We start from the raw sequence: 19,618 nt of genomic DNA, 5'->3' as shown, positions 1-19,618 counted from the left end.
CCACTCGCCTAGCTTGGGAGTCACCGCACCTAGTGCTCCGATTACCACGGGGACCACCGTTACCTTCACCCTCCACATCCTCTCGAGCTCTTCTCTGAGCCCTTGGTATTTCTCCAGCTTCTCGTGTTCCTTCTTCCTGATATTGCTGTCATTCGGAACCGCTACATCGATCACTACGGCCGTCTTCTTCTGTTTGTCTACCACCACTATGTCCGGTTGGTTAGCCACCACCATTTTGTCCGTCTGTATCTGGAAGTCCCACAGGATCTTAGCTCGGTCATTCTCCACCACCCTTGGGGGCATCTCCCATTTTGACCTCGGGACTTCTAGGTTATACTCGGCACAGATGTTCCTGTACACTATGCCGGCCACTTGGTTATAGCGTTCCATGTATGCCTTGCCTGCTAGCATCTTGCACCCTGCTGTTATGTGCTGGATTGTCTCTGGGGCATCTTTACACAGCCTGCACCTGGGGTCTTGCCTGGTGTGATAGACCCCAGCCTCTATGGATCTTGTACTCAGAGCTTGTTCTTGTGCTGCCATGATTAGTGCCTCTGTGCTGTCTTTCAGTCCAGCTTTGTCCAGCCACTGGTAGGATTTCTGGATATCAGCCACCTCCTCTATCTGCCGGTGGTACATACCGTGCAGGGGCCTGTCCTTCCATGATGGTTCCTCGTCTCCCTCCTCTTTCTTGGGTTTCTGCTGCCTGAGGTATTCACTGAGCACTCGGTCAGTTGGGGCCATCTTCCCAATGTATTCTTGGATGTTCCTTGTCTCATCCTGGACTGTGGTGCTGACACTCACCAGTCCCCGGCCCCCTTCCTTCCGCTTAGCGTACAGCCTCAGAGTGCTGGACTTGGGGTGAAACCCTCCATGCATGGTCAGGAGCTTTCTTGTCTTTATGTCAGTGGCTTCTATCTCCTCCTTTGGCCAGCCTATTACCCCAGCAGGGTACCTGATCACGGGCAGGGCGTATGTGTTGATGGCCCGGATCTTGTTCTTACCATTCAGCTGACTCCTCAGGACTTGCCTGACCCTCTGCAGGTACTTGGTGGTTGCAGCCTTTCTAGCGGCCTCTTCATGGTTCCCATTTGCCTGCGGGATCCCCAGGTACTTGTAACTGTCCTCTATGTCTGCAATGTTGCCTTCTGGTAGTTCAATCCCCTCAGTTCTGACTACCTTCCCTCTCTTTGTTACCATCCGACTACACTTCTCCAGTCCGAACGACATTCCAATGTCATTGCTGTATAGCCTGGTAGTGTGGATCAGTGAATCGATGTCTCGTTCACTCTTGGCATACAGCTTGATGTCATCCATGTACAGGAGGTGGCTGACAACTGCTCCGTTCCGTAGTCGGTATCCGTAGCCAGTCTTGTTAATGATCTCACTGAGGGGGTTCAGGCCTATGCAGAACAGCAGTGGGGACAGAGCATCTCCTTGGTAGATCCCGCACTTGATGGTAACTTGTGCTATGGGCTTGGAGTTGGCCTCTAGTGTTGTACGCCACATCCCCATTGAGTTCCTGATGAAGGCTCTTAGGGTCCCATTGATCTTGTACAATTCTAGGCATTCCAGTATCCAGCTGTGGGGCATTGAGTCATAGGCCTTCTTGTAATCAATCCAGGCAGTGCACAGGTTGGTCAGTCTGGTCTTGCAGTCTCGGCTGATTGTTCTGTCTACCAGTAGCTGGTGTTTTGCACCTCTGGTATTCTTGCCAATTCCTTTCTGTGTCCCGCTCATGTATTGACCCATGTGCCTGTTCATCTTAGCCGATATGATGCCTGACAGGAGCTTCCATGTAGTACTGAGGCAGGTTATTGGTCGGTAGTTGGAGGGGACCGGTCCCTTCTTGGGGTCCTTGGGGATCAGGACCGTCCGGCCTTCAGTTAGCCATTCCGGGTGTCATATATATATATATATATATATTTATATTTATATTATATATATATATATATATATATATATATATATATATATATATATATATATATATGGAAGTGGTGTTGTTTCAACTTTGCTGTTTGGCACTGTTATCATACATGCGTTATTCATACATGTGCGGCCACATGTGTATGTGACCCACGAAAATTAAACTGTAATTTTCTTCACACACGCGCTCTCGCGGGGATTGTCTACCACAGAATTGTCCCGCTACAGCTGCCGTAGCTGTGTCTGACGAAAGCGTTTGGTACTTACTACCTGGGAGTCAAACATGGCTAGTAAGGGGGGGAAACAAAGTCGGTCGGCGTCTGGTCTTTCATGTAGAAAAGGTGCAGGAGACCAGGAGGAAGAGGAACAGCCGCTGCAGGCGGTTTTAGTCGCTGACAGCTTCAACCGGAGGTTTTTCCCAGTGACCAAAGACCAGCCGCGGGTAGGCAGTGAGCTAAGCTAACCAAAATGCTAATGGAGGCTAGCTTGTGTCCATGCTGTAAACAGTGACAGGGCATCACTCATACGGATGATGAAAGCATTTAATCAAACAAAATTTGAACTCGTGCTTGTTGCTGTCTGTACAGTAGTTGCTAAAATGAGAGAATCACGCGAGTCTCGGGATTGTTTAGCTCCACTTAACTGTCAGATTTTCATTGATGACAGGCGCTGCTGCCGCTGGGTAACGTTGCCATGATCGACTACACCTTGGAGTTCCTCACTTCTACTGGAGTGCAGGAAACATTTGTATTCTGCTGCTGGATGGCCAGTAAAATCAAGGCGCACTTGCAGTGAGTTTCCCTGCTACTGTGTGTGTGAGCTTTTGTTTTCTGAAGCTTATTGTATTAAAACTTATGAATATTGTGTCTGACAGGAAATCAAAGTGGTGTCGACCCAGTTCTCCAAACACAGTCCACATCATTACTTCGGACCTGTACCGCTCCCTTGGGGATGTGCTACGGGATGTTGATGCAAAGTCCCTGGTGCGCGCAGACTTTATATTGGTTTACGGAGATGTGGTATCCAATATTGATATCAGCCAGGCTCTGCAGGAGCACAGGTAAAAGTCCACCGGCCAGCCTTTTTCTACATGAGAAATGGTGTTGATCTAAGTGTTTCCACAAGGCTGTGTTTTTGTGCACTTAAGGCATCGCCGAAAGATGGACAAGAACATCTCAGTGATGACCATGATCTTTAAAGAATCGTCGCCGGGTCACAGGTCTCGTTGTGAGGAAGACGACGTCATTGTGGCAGTGGACAGCAAGAGCCAGCAGATTTTACACTATCAGAAGACACAAGGGCTCAAGAAGCTACAGTTTCCAATGGTAAACAGTTGTATCTTTGGCAGTCTGTTATATCTTTGATGCATTTTGGGGTTCGATTGACTTTTTGAGTCTTTGTCGTACTTGCAGAATATTTTCCACAGTGGAAGTGAGGAATTTGAAATCAGACATGACCTCCTGGACAGCCACATCAGTATCTGCTCCCCGCAGGTTGGTTGTGGTCCACACAGGGGAAATATTTAACTGTCATTGTTGGCTGCAGTAACATTGTTGTTTTTGATGTCATTTTTTCAGGTTGCTGAGCTTTTCACTGACAATTTTGACTACCAAACTAGAGATGACTTTGTTAGAGGGCTTTTGGTCAATGAAGAGGTACTATGGAAGCATTATTATGCTGAAATTTGAATAATGCCACAAAAAATATTTAGAGCATTTCTGACCCTTGTTCATTTTCTTTGTTTAGATTCTGGGCAACCAGATCCATGTGCATGTCACACAGGACGGATATGGTGTCCGAGTGTCGAACCTTCTAATGTATGACTCAGTGTCGTCTGACCTTGTGCGGCGGTGGGTCTATCCCCTGACCCCCGAAGCCAACTTCACAGACCAGGAGGGACATAGCTGCACATACTCTCGCCACAATGTCTACAGGGCGTCTGGTGTCAGCCTGGGCCATGGCAGCCAGATGGAGGAGAACGTTCTTATCGGCTGTGATACCAGCATCGGTGCCAACTGTTACATCTCGAACAGTGTCATTGGTGACAACTGCATCATAGGTGAGCTCTCTGGCCAGCACCACTCAAACTCAGTGCTTCAATTTTTAAGTTATAGAAGTGTAGTTAACATTTTTCTTTTTTTATTGGTTCACTGCAATAGGTGACAATGTAGTCCTGGATCATGCCTACATCTGGAATCATGTTCACATTGCCAGTAATGTGGAGATCATCCAGTCTGTCATCTGCAACAAGGCTGAGGTCAAAGAGGGCGTGACTCTTAAGAAACAGTGTGTTCTAGCATATGATGTAAGCTCCACATCATCTTTTATATCCAATTGCAAAGCAAACTCTGTCTGGTGGCAAATTGATGTTGCATTTTAAAGGCGTTTAAGGATATTGCATTTTGACTGGCAAATTTTCCATTTTTCTTGACATTTCTTTGCTCCTTTTTAGAGAAAACATAAGCAGATTTGACAAAAACTGAAAGGATCTAAAATGGCTTGTTATTGCAGAAATATAACCGCAGCAAATATCTGGTTCTTAACTGGATTTAGTGTAGTAGCTGTGACCCTCTGGAGTCTAGTAGAGATGCCACAAATCTGGGCAAAAAATAATCTGACATATATCCACTGCAATGCCACACTATGTCAGATATTGAGCAATACTGATAGAAGAATTTTGGTTTTAGCATCTGTGCAAAGTTCAGCCAATCAGTTGGTTGCCTGTGTCCTTCATATTTAGTCTTCTGTGTTCTTTTTTTTATGTCCAAAAGTAGCTTTGATTTACGCTAAAAGAGAATGATTTTACTAGTCTTAATCAAACTGGAAACAGGGTTTCAGATTTGGCTTACAGTCTGCTGGCTGTTGCTCCTTTGCACCTTCCTGCTGCAAAAGTAATTACCCACAGTAGTAGTACAAATATATAGCTATTTGTACACGATCTTAGTTCAATGCATGAAATCAGGGACGTGCATTCAGTGATCGTCTTGTAAAACGTCATCAGATATAAAGTCAGATTTGCAGTATCTGCGTATTTGAATGTTTCTATGAACTGTTTTACAGGTGGTAATTGGACCAAACATCTCTCTACCAGAAGGCACCGTGGTGTCTATGCACCATCCAGAGGAGGAAGAGGAGGATGACGATGAATTCCTCAGTGATGACGCTGAGGTTGGCCAAAGATCGGACAAAACCAAACAGAAAGGTGTGTATTAAGTCTGTATTAGATCAGTTTATATGTTATCAAGCTGCTTGATGTGAATGTTCTCCTGTCTTCCAGTTTTCAATCCTGCAGAAGTTGGAGCAGAAGGAAAAGGCTACATCTGGAAGGCCAGCAGTCTGGATGACACAGAGGAAGAGGAGCTGTCGCAGTGTCTCTGGGGTAGAGCAGCAGTTCATCGTCATGGAACTGGCATTTCCCATGATGCTTCAGCTGAAGTCCCAGCATGCTTGTTTTTGTGTGTTCCCAGGCTTGGTGTTGAATCCAGACCCTGAGAGTGACAGTGAAGACAGCGACACTGATGACCCCGATGACCCGGTGATTCCTTCCCCTGAGATGGACGATGTCAAAGGTGAGAGGGCATGTCTCATTTAGCTAGCCTGCATGTGGAACTCTCATACTTCCCCCTCCTGGCCCGAAAATGACAACACAAACTGCAAAACGAATAATAATACTAATACATGTTTTTTTCTCTTATGTAGTCTTCCACATGGAGGTGCTCGGGACCCTGCAGAGAGGTTTGGAGGAGAACATCAGCTGTGACAACCTCGTACTTGAGATCAACTCTCTAAAGTAAGGGGGAACTGACTCACACCTGTGTTGCTCGTCTTTGCAGTGATTGTTGCTTAGTTTGACATTTCCCAATCCCCCTCCAACCTCCCTTTTCCAGGTATGCCTACAATATCAGTCTGAAAGAGGTGATGCAGATTTTAACCCGAGTGGTACTGGAGTACCCTTTCCAGCAGCAGGGCACACATCTCACCCCTTCACAATACGTTACTCTGCTTCTGCCGGTGAATAAGATACAAGTCTATTACTTTTAATATGACAAAACAGAAGCTCAGAAAAAACCCAAAAAAATTCTTAATTATTTTCCATTTCTTTTTTTCTTTTTCTTTGTGCTGCTGTCAGCTATTGAAGAAATGGGCGCCAGTGTTTAAGAATTATGTGAAGAGAGCACAGGACCATCTAGACTGCCTGTCTGCCTTTGAGGAACACTTCCTGGAGCAGGAGAGCCACTGGGCTGCTATGGTCAAGGTCAGGAGCAATGAGCACTTATACGTGCAAAACTGCATTGTTAAAATCAATGGTTTGAATTGTTTGCTGTGTCTTTATCCAGCCTGTTAGGATGAGGATGAATATGCTGCTTTGTTTGTAACTCAGGTCCTCATGAATATGTACGAGCTGGAAATCTTGGAGGAGGAAATGATACTGCGCTGGTTCTCTCAGGGAGCCACCAGTGACAAAAGCAGACAGCTCCGCAAAAACCAAGGGGTAAGTACAGTGTGAACTACAGGAGACAGCACAGAGCAGCAACAAAGTTTAAGCTCAGTATTCACATTATGAACAGGTTTAGTGTAAATGTATGTATATGTAAAGAAAGGAATTACAGTACTGTGCAAATGTACAGTCGAGCTACCCCCCATTTTTTTTATATTTTGTTTCCAAGAGGCCCAGACATTCCTGTAATATTTTAATTCTCCAGGCTTTCTGAAACTCTTTCAGTTTTTCTTTGGACATTGGCTTCTTTTTCACTCACTTTTAGTCCAGTCCTTGTAACTGATCTTTTTCAGAGGAATTCGTTTTGTCTGTTAAGCCACTTAACACCAACCTATGACCTGTGAAGGCATCTAACTATAAACCAGTGCTGTTTACACATAGCAGACCAAAGAACCAATTTTAAATTTATATATATATCCTGCAAAGATGTGACTGAGAGAACCTTTAGTCGATCCATCTACTGTTCATGAAGCCTCATAAGAAACTGTCAGTAGGAAAGTGGCTGTCAAGAAGCCACTCTTAAGGAAGTGAAACAGGGAGACAAGTCTGAGGTTTGCCAAATTACACAAGAAGTGCTCTGAAAATTATTGGTGACAGATCTTACAGACTGATGAATGCAAATTTGAAACTTTCTGGTTCACGTTGTTGACAGTATGTATGGAGGTACAACAGTGTCTGCAGCCATCTGTATTACAGTGTGGAGGCTCATTCATGGTTTGGAGATGCATTGCTCCCAGTGGTGTTGGGGATCTTGTCAAAATACTCTCAGATTTGATTCCTAATACAGTAGCATCTGATTGGCAACAACTTCATCTTTCACCATGATAATGATCCCAAATACACGACCAAAGCAGTAAAAACACACCTGCGACAATTGTGTATGCACACCTGGATACAAAAACATGTAGTGAAACACTATCATTATGATGGGCTGGCCTTCCCAGAGCCCAGATCTAACATTATTGAAGCCGTGTGGGATCATCTGGATAGAAAACAGAAAAAAGGGTGCTGTACGTATGTTTGAGAAACAGCCTATAAACTGCTATATATATTCTTTCCTCATGTACTCACATTTGAGCCTGAGTATAGCTTTACATTCACGGCCTCTGCAGCAGTTTCATGGTTTCTAACAACAATTTATCTATTTATCTCAAACAGCTGCAGAAGTTCATCCAGTGGTTGGAAGAGGCTGAGGAGTCTTCGGAGGAGGATGGAGAGTAATGATGAGCAGTTTAAGTTATGACAAGGTGAACTCTTACGCTTCTGCATCTAGTTACCATCTGGACGTGCTCTGCGTAGCTGAAGGGGACATATTTTAATCACATTATGCCACGCCGTGTAAAGGCTGGTGTGAATGTCAATATCCAAATAAAGGACCTGTGGTCTGCTTGGAATAAAAGTTTTAACAGACAACTGTGTCATTTTTTTTATTTAATGAAACTGATTGTTCACTTTAAAAACAGAACAGAAGGAAAGTATCCAAGAGGTAGGAGACTGTAGTATAATAAGATTTCAAGCCTTCCTGTCTCATCTGTCAACATTTGACGAAAATGAAACATTTCATTAATTCTCTGGGCAGATTCAGAGAACGCTTCTCTTTATGCGAACATGCTTCCTTCCATCTTGGCTGCTCTGTGCAAGGATGTAGAAGATGCATGGAAGGATACACTTCTTTACTTTTGACCATAAGCTGTATTAAAGATACTTGAAGCCTCTTTATGGTGGAGGTGGAATGAGTTCATGGTCAGGAGTGGACAGAGTTTGCATAAGGAATGCACCAACAGTAAAAGTAAAGCATAAACTGCAATCATTATAAATAACAGCTTGAATGTATAGTGCGTGTGTTAACAACCCAAGAGTAAAATTACACTTAATTTAATCTCAATTAATTAGAAAAATACAATTTTATAACAAAAATAAAACGTCAGTTTTGATTAAGATAATGTTACATGAAACGTCACAAAAAGCAAAAAATTCACAGTAGCGCACAGGTTTCAGCCTGCCTTTAACAAACCAAACCAGTCTTTAACTCCTCTTTAAGCATGTTTACACGCTTCTGAACTGAATCTTTATCTAATTAACTTAGAGAACACTTATTACAATTTTCATTTAGCAGATCTGTGAAGTATCCAGCTCAGTACGGTGGCTGGGAGGGACAAAATACTTCAAAATATAAAACCAATGCATTTTAAAATGCAGAACTAGTATGAATTTGGCTTCTTTTTGTTTTACTGATGTTACATTTACAGTTTTGTTTATGTGTATTAAGAAAAGTTTAATTCGCACCAGTGTGTCTAATTTTTCACCCCCATGGTCATGATTGGAAATCCCTAAGCTTGCCTTGGAACATGACAGGAAACGGCCCGTGAGCGTTGTAACTACTCAAAATATGCAAGAGAATTATGTCAGCACTGAGAGTTTGTTAAAGAATCTATGAAAGAACACCAAAGGCATTGAAAAGGCTGTGACACAACTTTAGCAACCAGTAAAACCTGCACCAAACCCTTCGTCTTCTGCCCTAATTTGATCGTTCGTCTCGCTTATCCATCAAGCTACGAATGACACAGGCCAGAACTACAGTTCCAGTTATCCCAGTAAAGGCAGACAGCGCCTTCCACATGGCGGCTGACGACCTGTGGCTGTCCAAAAAGCTATTGTGGTCAGTGGGCACCAGGATGTATTTGCGGCCACCCTTTGGGGCCTGTAGCCTCATCACCTGGCCTCGCTCCAGCACCACCTCGCCGAACCCCGTCATGGTGGTCCCCACGCGCAGCATTTCCTCCGTCTCCTCCTTCGACACTGGTTTCTCCCCACCCACGGTTTGCAGCAATGAGTTCACAAGGTCCTCCTTAGCATTTCTGATTTTGTAATAAACCCTTTCCGGAAAGCAGCCGGAGGCCTCTAAAGGGTTGTGCACCCTCACACTTGCATCAGAGATGTAGGCGTCTGGGCTGATCAGACTGAAGGGCACAGAGTTGTTGCTCTCTTTTTTGCACCCTATCCGGGTGTTCCTGTAAGAGAATGCATTCTCAGTAGAGCAGAAGATTAATAAAAAGACATTTGTGGTGTATTATTTAGTGGTATTCACCATTTCGCAGCACTGGAGTCCCAGTATTTCCAATGCTCCACTGTAACAATCTTCTGAATCACACCGTAGCATCGTGGGATGAACTGGCTGGTCAGAGGCTCCCCGTCTGCCTGGACCTGACCTTAAACCAGACATGTAGGAAATCATTAGTCTTCTTAAAACTCTCTCTCCAGGACTGAGCTCATTCAGTGTGTTGACATATTTCTACCTTCAACAGCAACATACTGGAGCCGCCTGTGGGGAGTGGCATTAAGCACCCTGACCAAATCTTCATCTGGTCTGAAAACAGGGATTTCCTAAAAATGGAGAAGATTGACTTGAATGATAAAGGTCAGACTGTATTTAAGGTTTACAGCAGACATGTCACTTGCCTTTAGCGCTTTCAACTCTCTCTTCTTCTCTTTGTACAGGTGATAAAACAGGCCGGAGAAGGCAAAACTGGACCCGATACCAATCAGAACCAGAGGGTTCACGGGAAGGTCGCTCATATCTGTAGCTGTGAGGAGAAATCACACACAGCTGAGTGGAAAGGAAACAGCTTCCAGTGAACTAGTGACGAGCAGTGTCACTGTTGCACCTGGCAACCCCGACCTTAACGAAACGGGTCCAGGAAGTTATTTCGAGGTTGTAAAGTTCGTCAACACAGAAAAAATAAACAGTCAAAACCTCTGAAAATGTTCGGTGACTTTGGTTTTAAAGCCCCACTGCGAGATATCATTTTATCAGCATCTTTACTTCTACAGGATTACTCCATAGAGTTCAGTTCAGTGCTGGTTGACTGTCGTGTCTCTCTTTTATGACATCGCTGCCTTCGCAGTGTGCCTATAAACATCTTGTAATGCTGCACTGTCATTACATAAAATTGCGGAGAAGTAACACAAAGCTTACCTGTTAAAACTACCAAGTAAAAGAGCCACACTTGCCTATTGAAGGAACAGAAAACAAAAGCTGTCAGTTACTTCGTCAACACTTCCGTTTTTACCGGGTTACGTCACGTTTAATTAACCAATAGAATGTGAGCGGATTTTTTTTTGCAATCATGCCGTTTGACCGCTTCGTGGCAGCACGGCATATGTGGTTAGTTTATTAGGCTAAAAACAAAAAAAACAAAACAAAAACCTGAAATATAGAAAATCAAAGGATTGGTATGCCTGGTATAAACTTACCAATCAGGTAAATTTCATTTGACCAGATTCCATTAAATTTAACGTTTTTCAAACCTTCGTGGAAAATGTACATGTAATCATATTAGTTAAACTCAGCATTATTCTTCCTGGGGTCCAAAAAACCTTGCAGTGTTAAAGCTGTACACAGATACATGTATCAGCTTCACCTCTGACTGAAAGGTTTATTATATAGTTTTTATTTACTTATTACTTATGTACTTTCTGAGAATTTGTACTGTTGCTTGTATGATTTATATTTTGTTCTACATCGTTATTGTTGAGAGCTTTGAAAAAAAGAAAATCAGATGCACCTATCAAAGCTCTCCTGTGTCATTAAAACTACATTTTGATATTCACAGTTGTACAAGTGCTCATTAACATCAGCCAAACACATAGCAGCAACCCAATGGATTTAGGTGTGCAGACATGGTTAAGATCACCTGCTGAAGTTGATACCAAGCATCAGAGTGGGGAGGAGAGGTGTTTTAAGTACTGGAAAAAGACCCTCAGTGGAGAATGGCCAGACTGCTTTGAGTTGACAATAAGGAAATAGTAACTCAAATAACCACTTGTAACCAACCAAGGAACAGAGGTGGGAAGTAATGAATTACAAATATTTACTGATCTTAAGTGCAGTTTTCAGGTATCTGTACTTGAGTAGTGTTTTTTCTGATTACTTGTTTCAAGTGTAATTTCAAATGTTACAATTCTATGTGCGACATAGAAATCAACAAACATCAGAAAACACATAAACTGTGTGGTTTGTCTCAGTGTGTTGCTAGCTGAAGGTCTAGCTGCTGTATTTCACAGGGAGAGAAAAGACAGAGAACTAACTTCAGTCAGAGATGGAGAAAGATAAGAAAGGCGGCAGGAGAGGAAGAGGAGGTTAGATTTAAAGATAAGGACTGATCAGTGGTGTTTGATTAACTAGAAAATTTAAGCTAAGCTTACATAAGTAAGGCACTAAGTAAGCTCTAAGTCCTCATGTTTATAAATCAAGATTGGGTCTGTTTTTTATGTTGTGAAATCTGCTGCAAAACAAACTGAGGTAGACTGATGTGTTATCTAAAGGCTGCATGAAAATCCTCAGGAGGTTAGTGCAGTATAAACAGGTTAGTTTGCTGTACTGTGATGCTTAAAGTAAAGAACAGAGTTAGGTTACATGAACAGTAGCAGAGATTCATATAGATTTTAGCTGATGATGCTTAGATCCATTGACTTCATACCAACTTTATATGTTCTAGAAAAAACCCAACATAAACGGTGTACTGTCAGTGTAGAGGATGGAAATCAGCCAGGACAACACATGAAGCATCTGCTCACATCTGGCTGAATTAAGTTGTGTACATGCACAGAGAGCGGTAGGTCAGCTCATCACAGCCTGTAAACTAAGAAAATCTACTCGAGCTCTCAGTAGAAATTATTGTGACATATGATTCTTTTCCCACACTGAGCCATTACAACTGATTTTAAAGTTCCCCACCTGATAAAGCCCCTCTTTAACTCCTGACTGTACACACTTTTATGTTTATAGGCAAAGTCACCCTCTCCTCTAAAATGATCCATTCATCTTCTTCCACTTTATCCGGGACCGGGTTGCGGGGGCAGCAGCCCAAGCAGAGAAGCCCAGACCTCCCTCTCCTCAGCCACCTCCTCCAGCTTATCCGGGGGAACACCAAGGCGTTCTTAGGCCAGCCGAGAAATATAATCTCTCCAGCGTGTCCTGGGTCATCCCCAGGGCCTCCTCCCGGTGGGACATGCCCGGAACACCTCACCCAGGAGGCATCCTTGTCAGATGCCCGAACCACCTCAGCTGGCTCCTTACGATGTGGAGGAGCAGCTGCTCTACTCTGAGCCCCTCCCGGATGGCTGAACCTCTCACCCTATCTCTAAGGGAGACACCAGCCACCCTTCGGAGGAAGCTCATTTCTAAAATGATACCAGTACTTTTTTATTTTTACTTGACTAAAGAATATGGATCAATATTTCAAATTTTACTGGAGTATTTTTTAACAGTAGTATTTGCACTTCAACTTAAGTACAGAATGTCTGTACTTTTACCAAGTATGAGGTATGAAGAAAAGCATCTCTGAACCCACTTGTTGAACCATGAAGCCGATGAGGTACAGCAGCAGAAGACCACATCAGGCACCACTCAGGAAACGGAGGCTGCAGTTCACATGGGATTGGAAAAATGTTGCCTGATGACATTTGGATGGTAGGGTCAGAATTTGGAGTAAACGACATGAAAAGGCAGATTCATCCTGCTTTGAATCAGTGGTTTAGGCTGCTGGTCGTGGTGCAATGGTGTGAGAGATATTTTCTTGGCACACTTTGGGACCCTAATTACCAAGAGAGCACACAGCCTACCTATTGTTGCTGGTCATGTTCATCTCTTTTTTACCACAGTGTACCCATGTTCTGATAGGTAGGATAAATAGGATAACACACCATATCACATGATCTCAAGCTGGTTTCTTGAACATGACAGCGGCTCCACAGTCACCAGATCTCAATCCAATCGAGCATCTTTGGGATGTGGTGGAACAGGCGATACAGATTATACACAGCTGATAAATCTGCAGAAGTTGTGTGATTGATTCTGTCATGTAAATATGGACCGGATGTGTAATCAAGGAAAAGGAGAAAGAAAGTTTAGAAAAAATCAAAGGGCGGTGGTAGGCAATGAGTCAAGAGTAGCAAATAACATCATTTATTTACAATAAGACAATCCCAGGGGATTTTCAAAGCTAAAAACTAAACCCAGGCTACAAGTCCCACTTATATATCACATGCTCAGGTGCAGGTGCAGCAGTCTTGAAATAGATGCCCTAGCACCAGCCGTCACAGAAATATTTTTTTTCATCGGTTATAGCTTGCTGGGAAAGGCCTTACTGGGTCCAACTCCCTTGCCATGCAGAATACACACACAGAATAAAACATTAAAACTACGCCTCCAACAAATGAGAAGAAGAAGAATCCTTCTATTGTCATTATGTTTCTATGTTCAAAGCTTCTTGTTCAATCTTTTTTTCTATTAAGAATTAAGGCAGTTTTGAAGGCAAAAGGCGGTTCAATCTAGTGCTAGTAAGGTGTACCTAATAAAGTGTCCAATTAGTACTGATAATAATTCTACTATATAGTGACATTAACTCAAATCTGTTGATGGGTAATGAAATGCCCATAATTAGTCATGTAAAGTCAGGTTTATTTATATGACCAAATACTGATGGACATAGAGTCTGTCAGTGGGTTTTACAGACTTGCAGCAGGACTAGGAGAGGTCAAGATTATAAACAGACAAGAAATAAGACAATTTTGACTTTGTGGATGACAGCTTAGACTTACTCGTTTTGGGTTCAAATCAAACATAAAGACAAAAATCCTCTTTAACTGCAAATTCAAAATTTACAACTTGTTCCCGTGCATCCCACTACTTTTACTGGATTTTTATCAGTTACATTTCCTGTAAAAGCCCTGCTGTGTTTTTTTCATGCCTTGTTCTCTGAGAAGACAGCTTGTCCTTCACACAACTTCAAATGTTTACTACTGCTTGTTGTGGTGGTGTTATACTGATTAATGCTGCCAATTTCAATGATGCAGTCATGCCTGGTGATTTGCAGACATGAGCCATGATGGATTTGGGAGGCTGAAACACTGTACCTCTTCTCATTACTGGTTGCATATACATAAACGTGGTAGAAAAATGAATAAAGTTTGTGTTTGGTCACTACGTCTGTGTGAGTTCTCAGTCATCCAGAGCATGCTTATATAAGCAGGTTGGAAAGAAAAGCAACCTGACTTTTTTAAGTTTCTTGGAGACGTTTGACCTCTCATCTCAGAAGCTTCTTCAGTTCTAGGACGAAAGTCCCAGATTTTAACCCTGGTGGAAGTTGTCCCTTAATAGGGTCGTTGCCCCACTGTTGATCACGTGCCTCATCACATGAGCCAAGGTGTGAAAGAGGGTGTGGGTCATTATCAGCAGAGGTTTGGGGTGAAACCATTGTCAGACCTTGCCTCACCCTACCATGTGATCCATTGAGATCAACTGATGTAAGATATGAGTGGGCATTAAGGCGCCTGGGAAGGGATCTCAAACCTGGATTGTAAGTGGCAGAGAGTTGGTGTCGTAAACCACTCCGTCTATTCAAAGATGGTCGTTCACAGAGAACATAGATGGCTTCTTTCTGTGTTTGTGTTGGTTAATCTGGTAGAAACAGCAGGCCCAAGCTGATCCAACCACTGTTCAGCATGGTTAAGGTCATTAACATCCTCCCCACTCCCAAATTCTGGAAGTAGTCTCTGATAAACCCCAGTCTGTGGGGTCATTTTCATCTTGAAGGATAGAGTTCAGACACAGACTGTGGAGATGTGGGATTACCGCTAGTTGCAGAATCTCGTTTTCGATAATCCTCTGGATTTAGATTGCCTCCAATGATGACAAGCCTTTTTTGTGACAAGTCTGCGCTCTATCAGTGTATCCATCAGAAAAGCATTCTCCACGTCTTCTCCACACTTTCACCCTACTGTTCTAACACCATAGGCAGAATCTGGCCCATCAGGTTCCAGTGCTCATGTTGTTGACACCTGATGGGCCTATGAGACCGGAGATTGTCTGGATAGAGAGCCATATCATCCTGCAAACCTTGACTGCAAATCTATAGACAACTGCCTAAAATTCCCAAGGGCTGACAGGGTGAGTAAACTTCTTGTGGTGACTTTTTCTTGGGATGCCCACTTTGCAGCCTGTTTCTGTCACCCCCTGTTGGCCTTCAGTTTGAAGATGGCTCTAGGCCAGGTCTCCAATTTCGGTCCTCGAGAGCTACTGTCTGGCAGCTTTCAGATGCATCCTTGTTCCAACAAACCTGAATGAAATGAATGGCTTCTTACCAGGCCTTTACCAAACTTGATGGCACACTGAAGAGATAATTCAGCCATTTGATTCAGCTGTGTTCGAGTTGGGCTGTAGCTAAAAGCTGCAGCGCAGTAGCTCTCAAGGACTGGAGTTCGAGACCCCTGCTCTAGGCTCTATCCTGTGCTACAGGGTACTATCCAGATCAGTTAAATGTGGCACCCACTGACCACTATAGCAGGGCACAAACCATATATTCAACTCTGCTGCTCAACTCAAATGCATTTTCCTTACAAATCTGCAACCATTTAAGAGGAAATAACTCTTGTTCTCTCTTGGTCATGTTCTTTTCTAACCTGTCAATGATCTCAGATTTATCTTGTGTTTCCTGGAGAGGGCCAGGTCACCTGTCTGCAGCAGATAAGCCTCTGACTGTGCTTCATTCACATTCCAATCCACTAATGAATTATCAGCCAAAGAGCTAGCTTCCTTTTTCTCCACTTTTGCATAATGCTAATTACAACACTACATGCTCTTTTGGTAAACAACATTTGTCTCTGAATACACACCTGTTTTAAATGCACACTCATACTTTCTCATGCCAGTTGTTTCTTATGTTCCTGCATTGTGTCCAGACTATTTTTCGGTTAATGAAAAGAGAACTGAAAATGTGTCTCCTCGAGACAGAAGTATTTTCTCTGCATTCAGTTTCACACACATAGAGAGAGGGAGAGAGCAGTGCAGAAAAAGCTAGAGGAAAGAGAGCAAGGAGAGGCGAGAGATGACATACAGCCGAAGAATTTCTTCATTTAAAGCTTCTTTTGTGTCTTTATTTGTGTACTTAATACTCATCCTGATTCAGGTGTTGCTTCCTCTTCAGTATGTCTGTCCTTGACTGCCCACTGAAAGCAGAAAAATGGCATTCATCTTGCAGAAGTGACGTCAATTTTCACATTGTTGGAACACCAATCAAACAGATGTAGTGGCACCGCCGCACCGCTCTCATGGCAGCAGTGGGCACAGATAACTGATTAAGTTACAAAACTGGATGAAAACTGTGAACCTGAACTGCTTTGGCTCTGTGGGAATGAAGACGTTTTAAAAAAGGAATGGTGCAGTCCGGTCAAAATAAAAAGTCAGACATAATCTCGTCTTTGGCTAATGATTAGTTGCAGTTCTTATTTAAAGAGCAGAAAGTGTTCCAGAATTCTGCTAGCTTACTTTCATATCACTAAATCCTCTAATATTTGTTTTAAAGTTGCACACACCCTTTGGCTTTTCCTTTCACTGGAAAGTGAGAACTGGTAGGAGACACACTGTTTCATGGCAGCCGGTGTGGTTGTTTATTTCCTGCTGTTACTATTTATAATATTTCCGCTTAAAATAACCAGAAATTATGTGATATCAGTTTTGTAGTGATAAAAAATTCCCAATCATGCAAGAGCTCTGCAAAGCTGTTGTATGTCTTGGTGATGCTTTCATTTGCATGCTGATGTCAGTGTTGCTCACAATGCCCTTGTTAGGCCTTCAGCTGGATTTTTGATGGACGTAGCTTTGGAACCTTCAGAATTCATTAGTCAAAACAAGATTTTTACAGACTTACTAATGCTCTGATTTATTGTTCAATTTATTATTTAGGTGAGTATTTTCACACACAGATCGGTTCTGGCACACAGTTGTTCTCCAGCCAAACAGCATTACAATAAATGAGCACTTGTCTGATTACCTGAAACAGCCTCCTGGTGCCACCCTCCCAAAACTCTCTCTGTCTTTGAATATAAGGCTGTAGTAAAGTAAAGGGGAACAGAACATGGAAAGATGGCTTCCTTAATTGTAAATAAAGCTACTGTATAAGACATTAAATAGAAAATGTGAACAAAAGCTTTGTGTTAATTATTTACAATTGAGATTGTGTGTCCCAAAGTGCTCTCGCCCACATGACTTTGTCATGACTTTTCCCACCTGTGCCATCCTGTTTAACAAATCCCACATCAAATCATCAAATCATACATCAGAGGAAGATTCCCAGAATAGTGTTCTCCGTCTTCTGGGGCCATGCATATCTTTATGCAATTTAGTGCAAATCCATTTGGTATGTAGTTGCAGTCATGGTAAAAAGAGAATGAATCCTCCATGATTTCAGAATTTTTACATACAGTGTATGCAGAAAGTATTCACAGCGCTTCACTTGTTCCAAATTCTGTGGTGTTACAGCCTTAATCCAAAATTCTTTTTCATCTCAAAATTACACACAAGTTTAATGAAGAAGAAAAATATAACATGCAGATAAGTATTCATAACTTGTGCCATGACAGTCAAACTTGAACTCAGGTGCACTGATCTGAGAGCAGTTTCCACTGAGATCTGGTGAAGAGTACAGAAAAATGTCTGCTGCAATGAAGTTCTCAATGAGCACAGTGGCCTCTATCATCTGTTAATGGAGGAAGTTAGGAGTCACCAGGTCTCTTCCTAGAGCTGGCCGTCGGGCCAGTCTGAGTGATTGGAGAGAAGGACCTTCGTCAGGGAAGTGACCAAGAACTTGATGGTCTCTCTGACAGAGCTCCAGCATTGTTCTCTGGAGAGAGGAACACCTTCCAGAAGGTCGACGAAGGACGACCATGGTACAGTGGCCAGACAGAAGTCACTGCTCAGTAAAAGGCACATAACAGTCCACCCGAGGTTGTCAAAAAGCACCTGAAGGACTCTCAAACCATGAGAAACAAAATAACCGGTCTAATAAAACAAAGATCAAACTCTTTGACCTTAATGAAAACAAATCTGAAGCAATGTGTAAAAAACTGTCCTTAGTTTTTTACACATTGCTTCAGTGGCTTATAGAGACACTTTTAGCAGAAATAACATGACTCTCACATCATGATGAAGGAAATTTGGCCCACTTCTCGGCTTCAGTTTGCAGAATTTTACAGGATTTGGTTTATACACAGCTCTCCAAGCATTTCAGTCAGATTGAGGTCTGGTCTTTGACTATAGCCATTGCAGCACCTTGATTGTTTTCTCTTTCAGCCAGTCTCTTGTAGACTTGCTGTTGTGCTTGAGATCTTTGTCATGTTTCATGATCCAATTTCAGCCAAGCTTTAGCTCTTGTGCAGATGGTGGTGGTGGTCAGAGACCAGTGTCTGGCAGCCTTGCCTCTGTCAGTGCGCCCCAGGGTGGCTGTGGCTACAATGTAGCTTGTCATCACCAGTGTGTGAATGGGTGGATGACTGAATGTGTAAAGCGCTTTGAGGTCCTTAGGGACTAGTAAAGCGCTATACAAATACAGGCCATTTACCATTTAGAGAGTCTGAGATGGAGCTCTTGGGTTTTTTTGACATTTCTCTGACCTTGGTGTGAATCTGCTGTGAGGTTCCTGGGTAGATTAACAGCTGTCTGTTTTCACATGTAAATACTCTGCTCACTGTAGAATTAGGGACTTTAGATTGTTTGGAAGTGGCTTTATAATCCTTCCGAGGTTGCTTCTCTGGGATCTTTGCTACCGTCTTTCTTCATTGGCACTGTGTTAACATACACCTGAATGCTCCCGATCAACTAATTGCCAAAACATCTTTCATAGAGGTGCTCACACTTTCTGATGATTCATTAATAAAGTTCCGTCATAGTGCACTCATAAACAGATTTATATTGCTTTTAGTTTCCCTGCTGCCCATCATAATTTCAACCTAATGACTCTGGTGTATCTTTATAATTACCATCACTGACTGGGTTACATATTCAAGGTGTTAACTGACAGCTTAAGTCTGTATCAGTATTAAATGAACCTCACAGGCTGCTTGCGAGGAGTTATGTTTCAGCTTGTGTGTTAAAGCCAGCAGTTTACATAGCAATTATCTGCAGTAACCAACTCCCACTTTAATTTTGAGCAATTGTTGCTTTCATGGCAGCAAATGAGGATTCTGATTGTCATCATATTTCACCCTGACGTCACGTTTAGGTTTTGCACAAGATGCTGTTGGACTGCTTGATAGCACAAACCTGTACGATGTCTCTTATTTTACTGTGAGCCAACAAAAAGAAACAGAGAATCGGGGTTTATGACAAAAGGTGCTTTTAATTTGCAAGACAAC

At 42.8% G+C, this 19,618-nt stretch overlaps 2 protein-coding genes across 3 annotated transcripts; one reads left to right on the top strand and one right to left on the bottom strand.

Annotated features, from left to right (window-relative positions):
* The first annotated feature begins 2,138 nt into the window (after positions 1-2,138).
* Positions 2,139-7,840, top strand: eif2b5 (eukaryotic translation initiation factor 2B, subunit 5 epsilon). The gene is made up of 16 exons (XM_082512615.1): positions 2,139-2,371; positions 2,596-2,720; positions 2,804-2,989; positions 3,077-3,254; positions 3,342-3,422; positions 3,507-3,584; positions 3,676-3,988; positions 4,089-4,234; positions 4,990-5,131; positions 5,207-5,308; positions 5,397-5,498; positions 5,629-5,719; positions 5,817-5,940; positions 6,059-6,184; positions 6,311-6,421; positions 7,586-7,840. The coding sequence occupies exons 1-16, from the start codon at positions 2,213-2,215 to the stop codon at positions 7,646-7,648; spliced, it is 2,127 nt and encodes a 708-aa protein (XP_082368741.1). The 5' UTR covers positions 2,139-2,212; the 3' UTR covers positions 7,649-7,840.
* On the bottom strand, positions 7,839-10,522 carry mul3 (mitochondrial E3 ubiquitin protein ligase 3). 2 transcript variants are annotated; one of them, XM_082512617.1, is made up of 5 exons: positions 10,439-10,522; positions 9,887-10,011; positions 9,724-9,811; positions 9,516-9,636; positions 7,839-9,438 (listed from the first exon to the last, which is right to left on the bottom strand). In XM_082512617.1, the coding sequence occupies exons 2-5, from the start codon at positions 10,001-10,003 to the stop codon at positions 8,946-8,948; spliced, it is 819 nt and encodes a 272-aa protein (XP_082368743.1). In that variant the 5' UTR covers positions 10,004-10,011; positions 10,439-10,522; the 3' UTR covers positions 7,839-8,945. The 2 variants fall into 2 exon arrangements, with proteins under 2 accessions (XP_082368743.1, XP_082368742.1); XM_082512616.1 differs by having other exon boundaries at positions 10,404-10,512.
* Positions 10,523-19,618: the final 9,096 nt, after the last annotated feature.

The sequence above is a fragment of the Aulonocara stuartgranti genome, assembly GCF_965226115.1.
Source record: "Aulonocara stuartgranti genome assembly, chromosome: 18".
NCBI classification, from domain to species: Eukaryota; Metazoa; Chordata; class Actinopteri; order Cichliformes; family Cichlidae; genus Aulonocara; species Aulonocara stuartgranti.
This window is presented reverse-complemented; position numbering and strand designations above follow the sequence as displayed.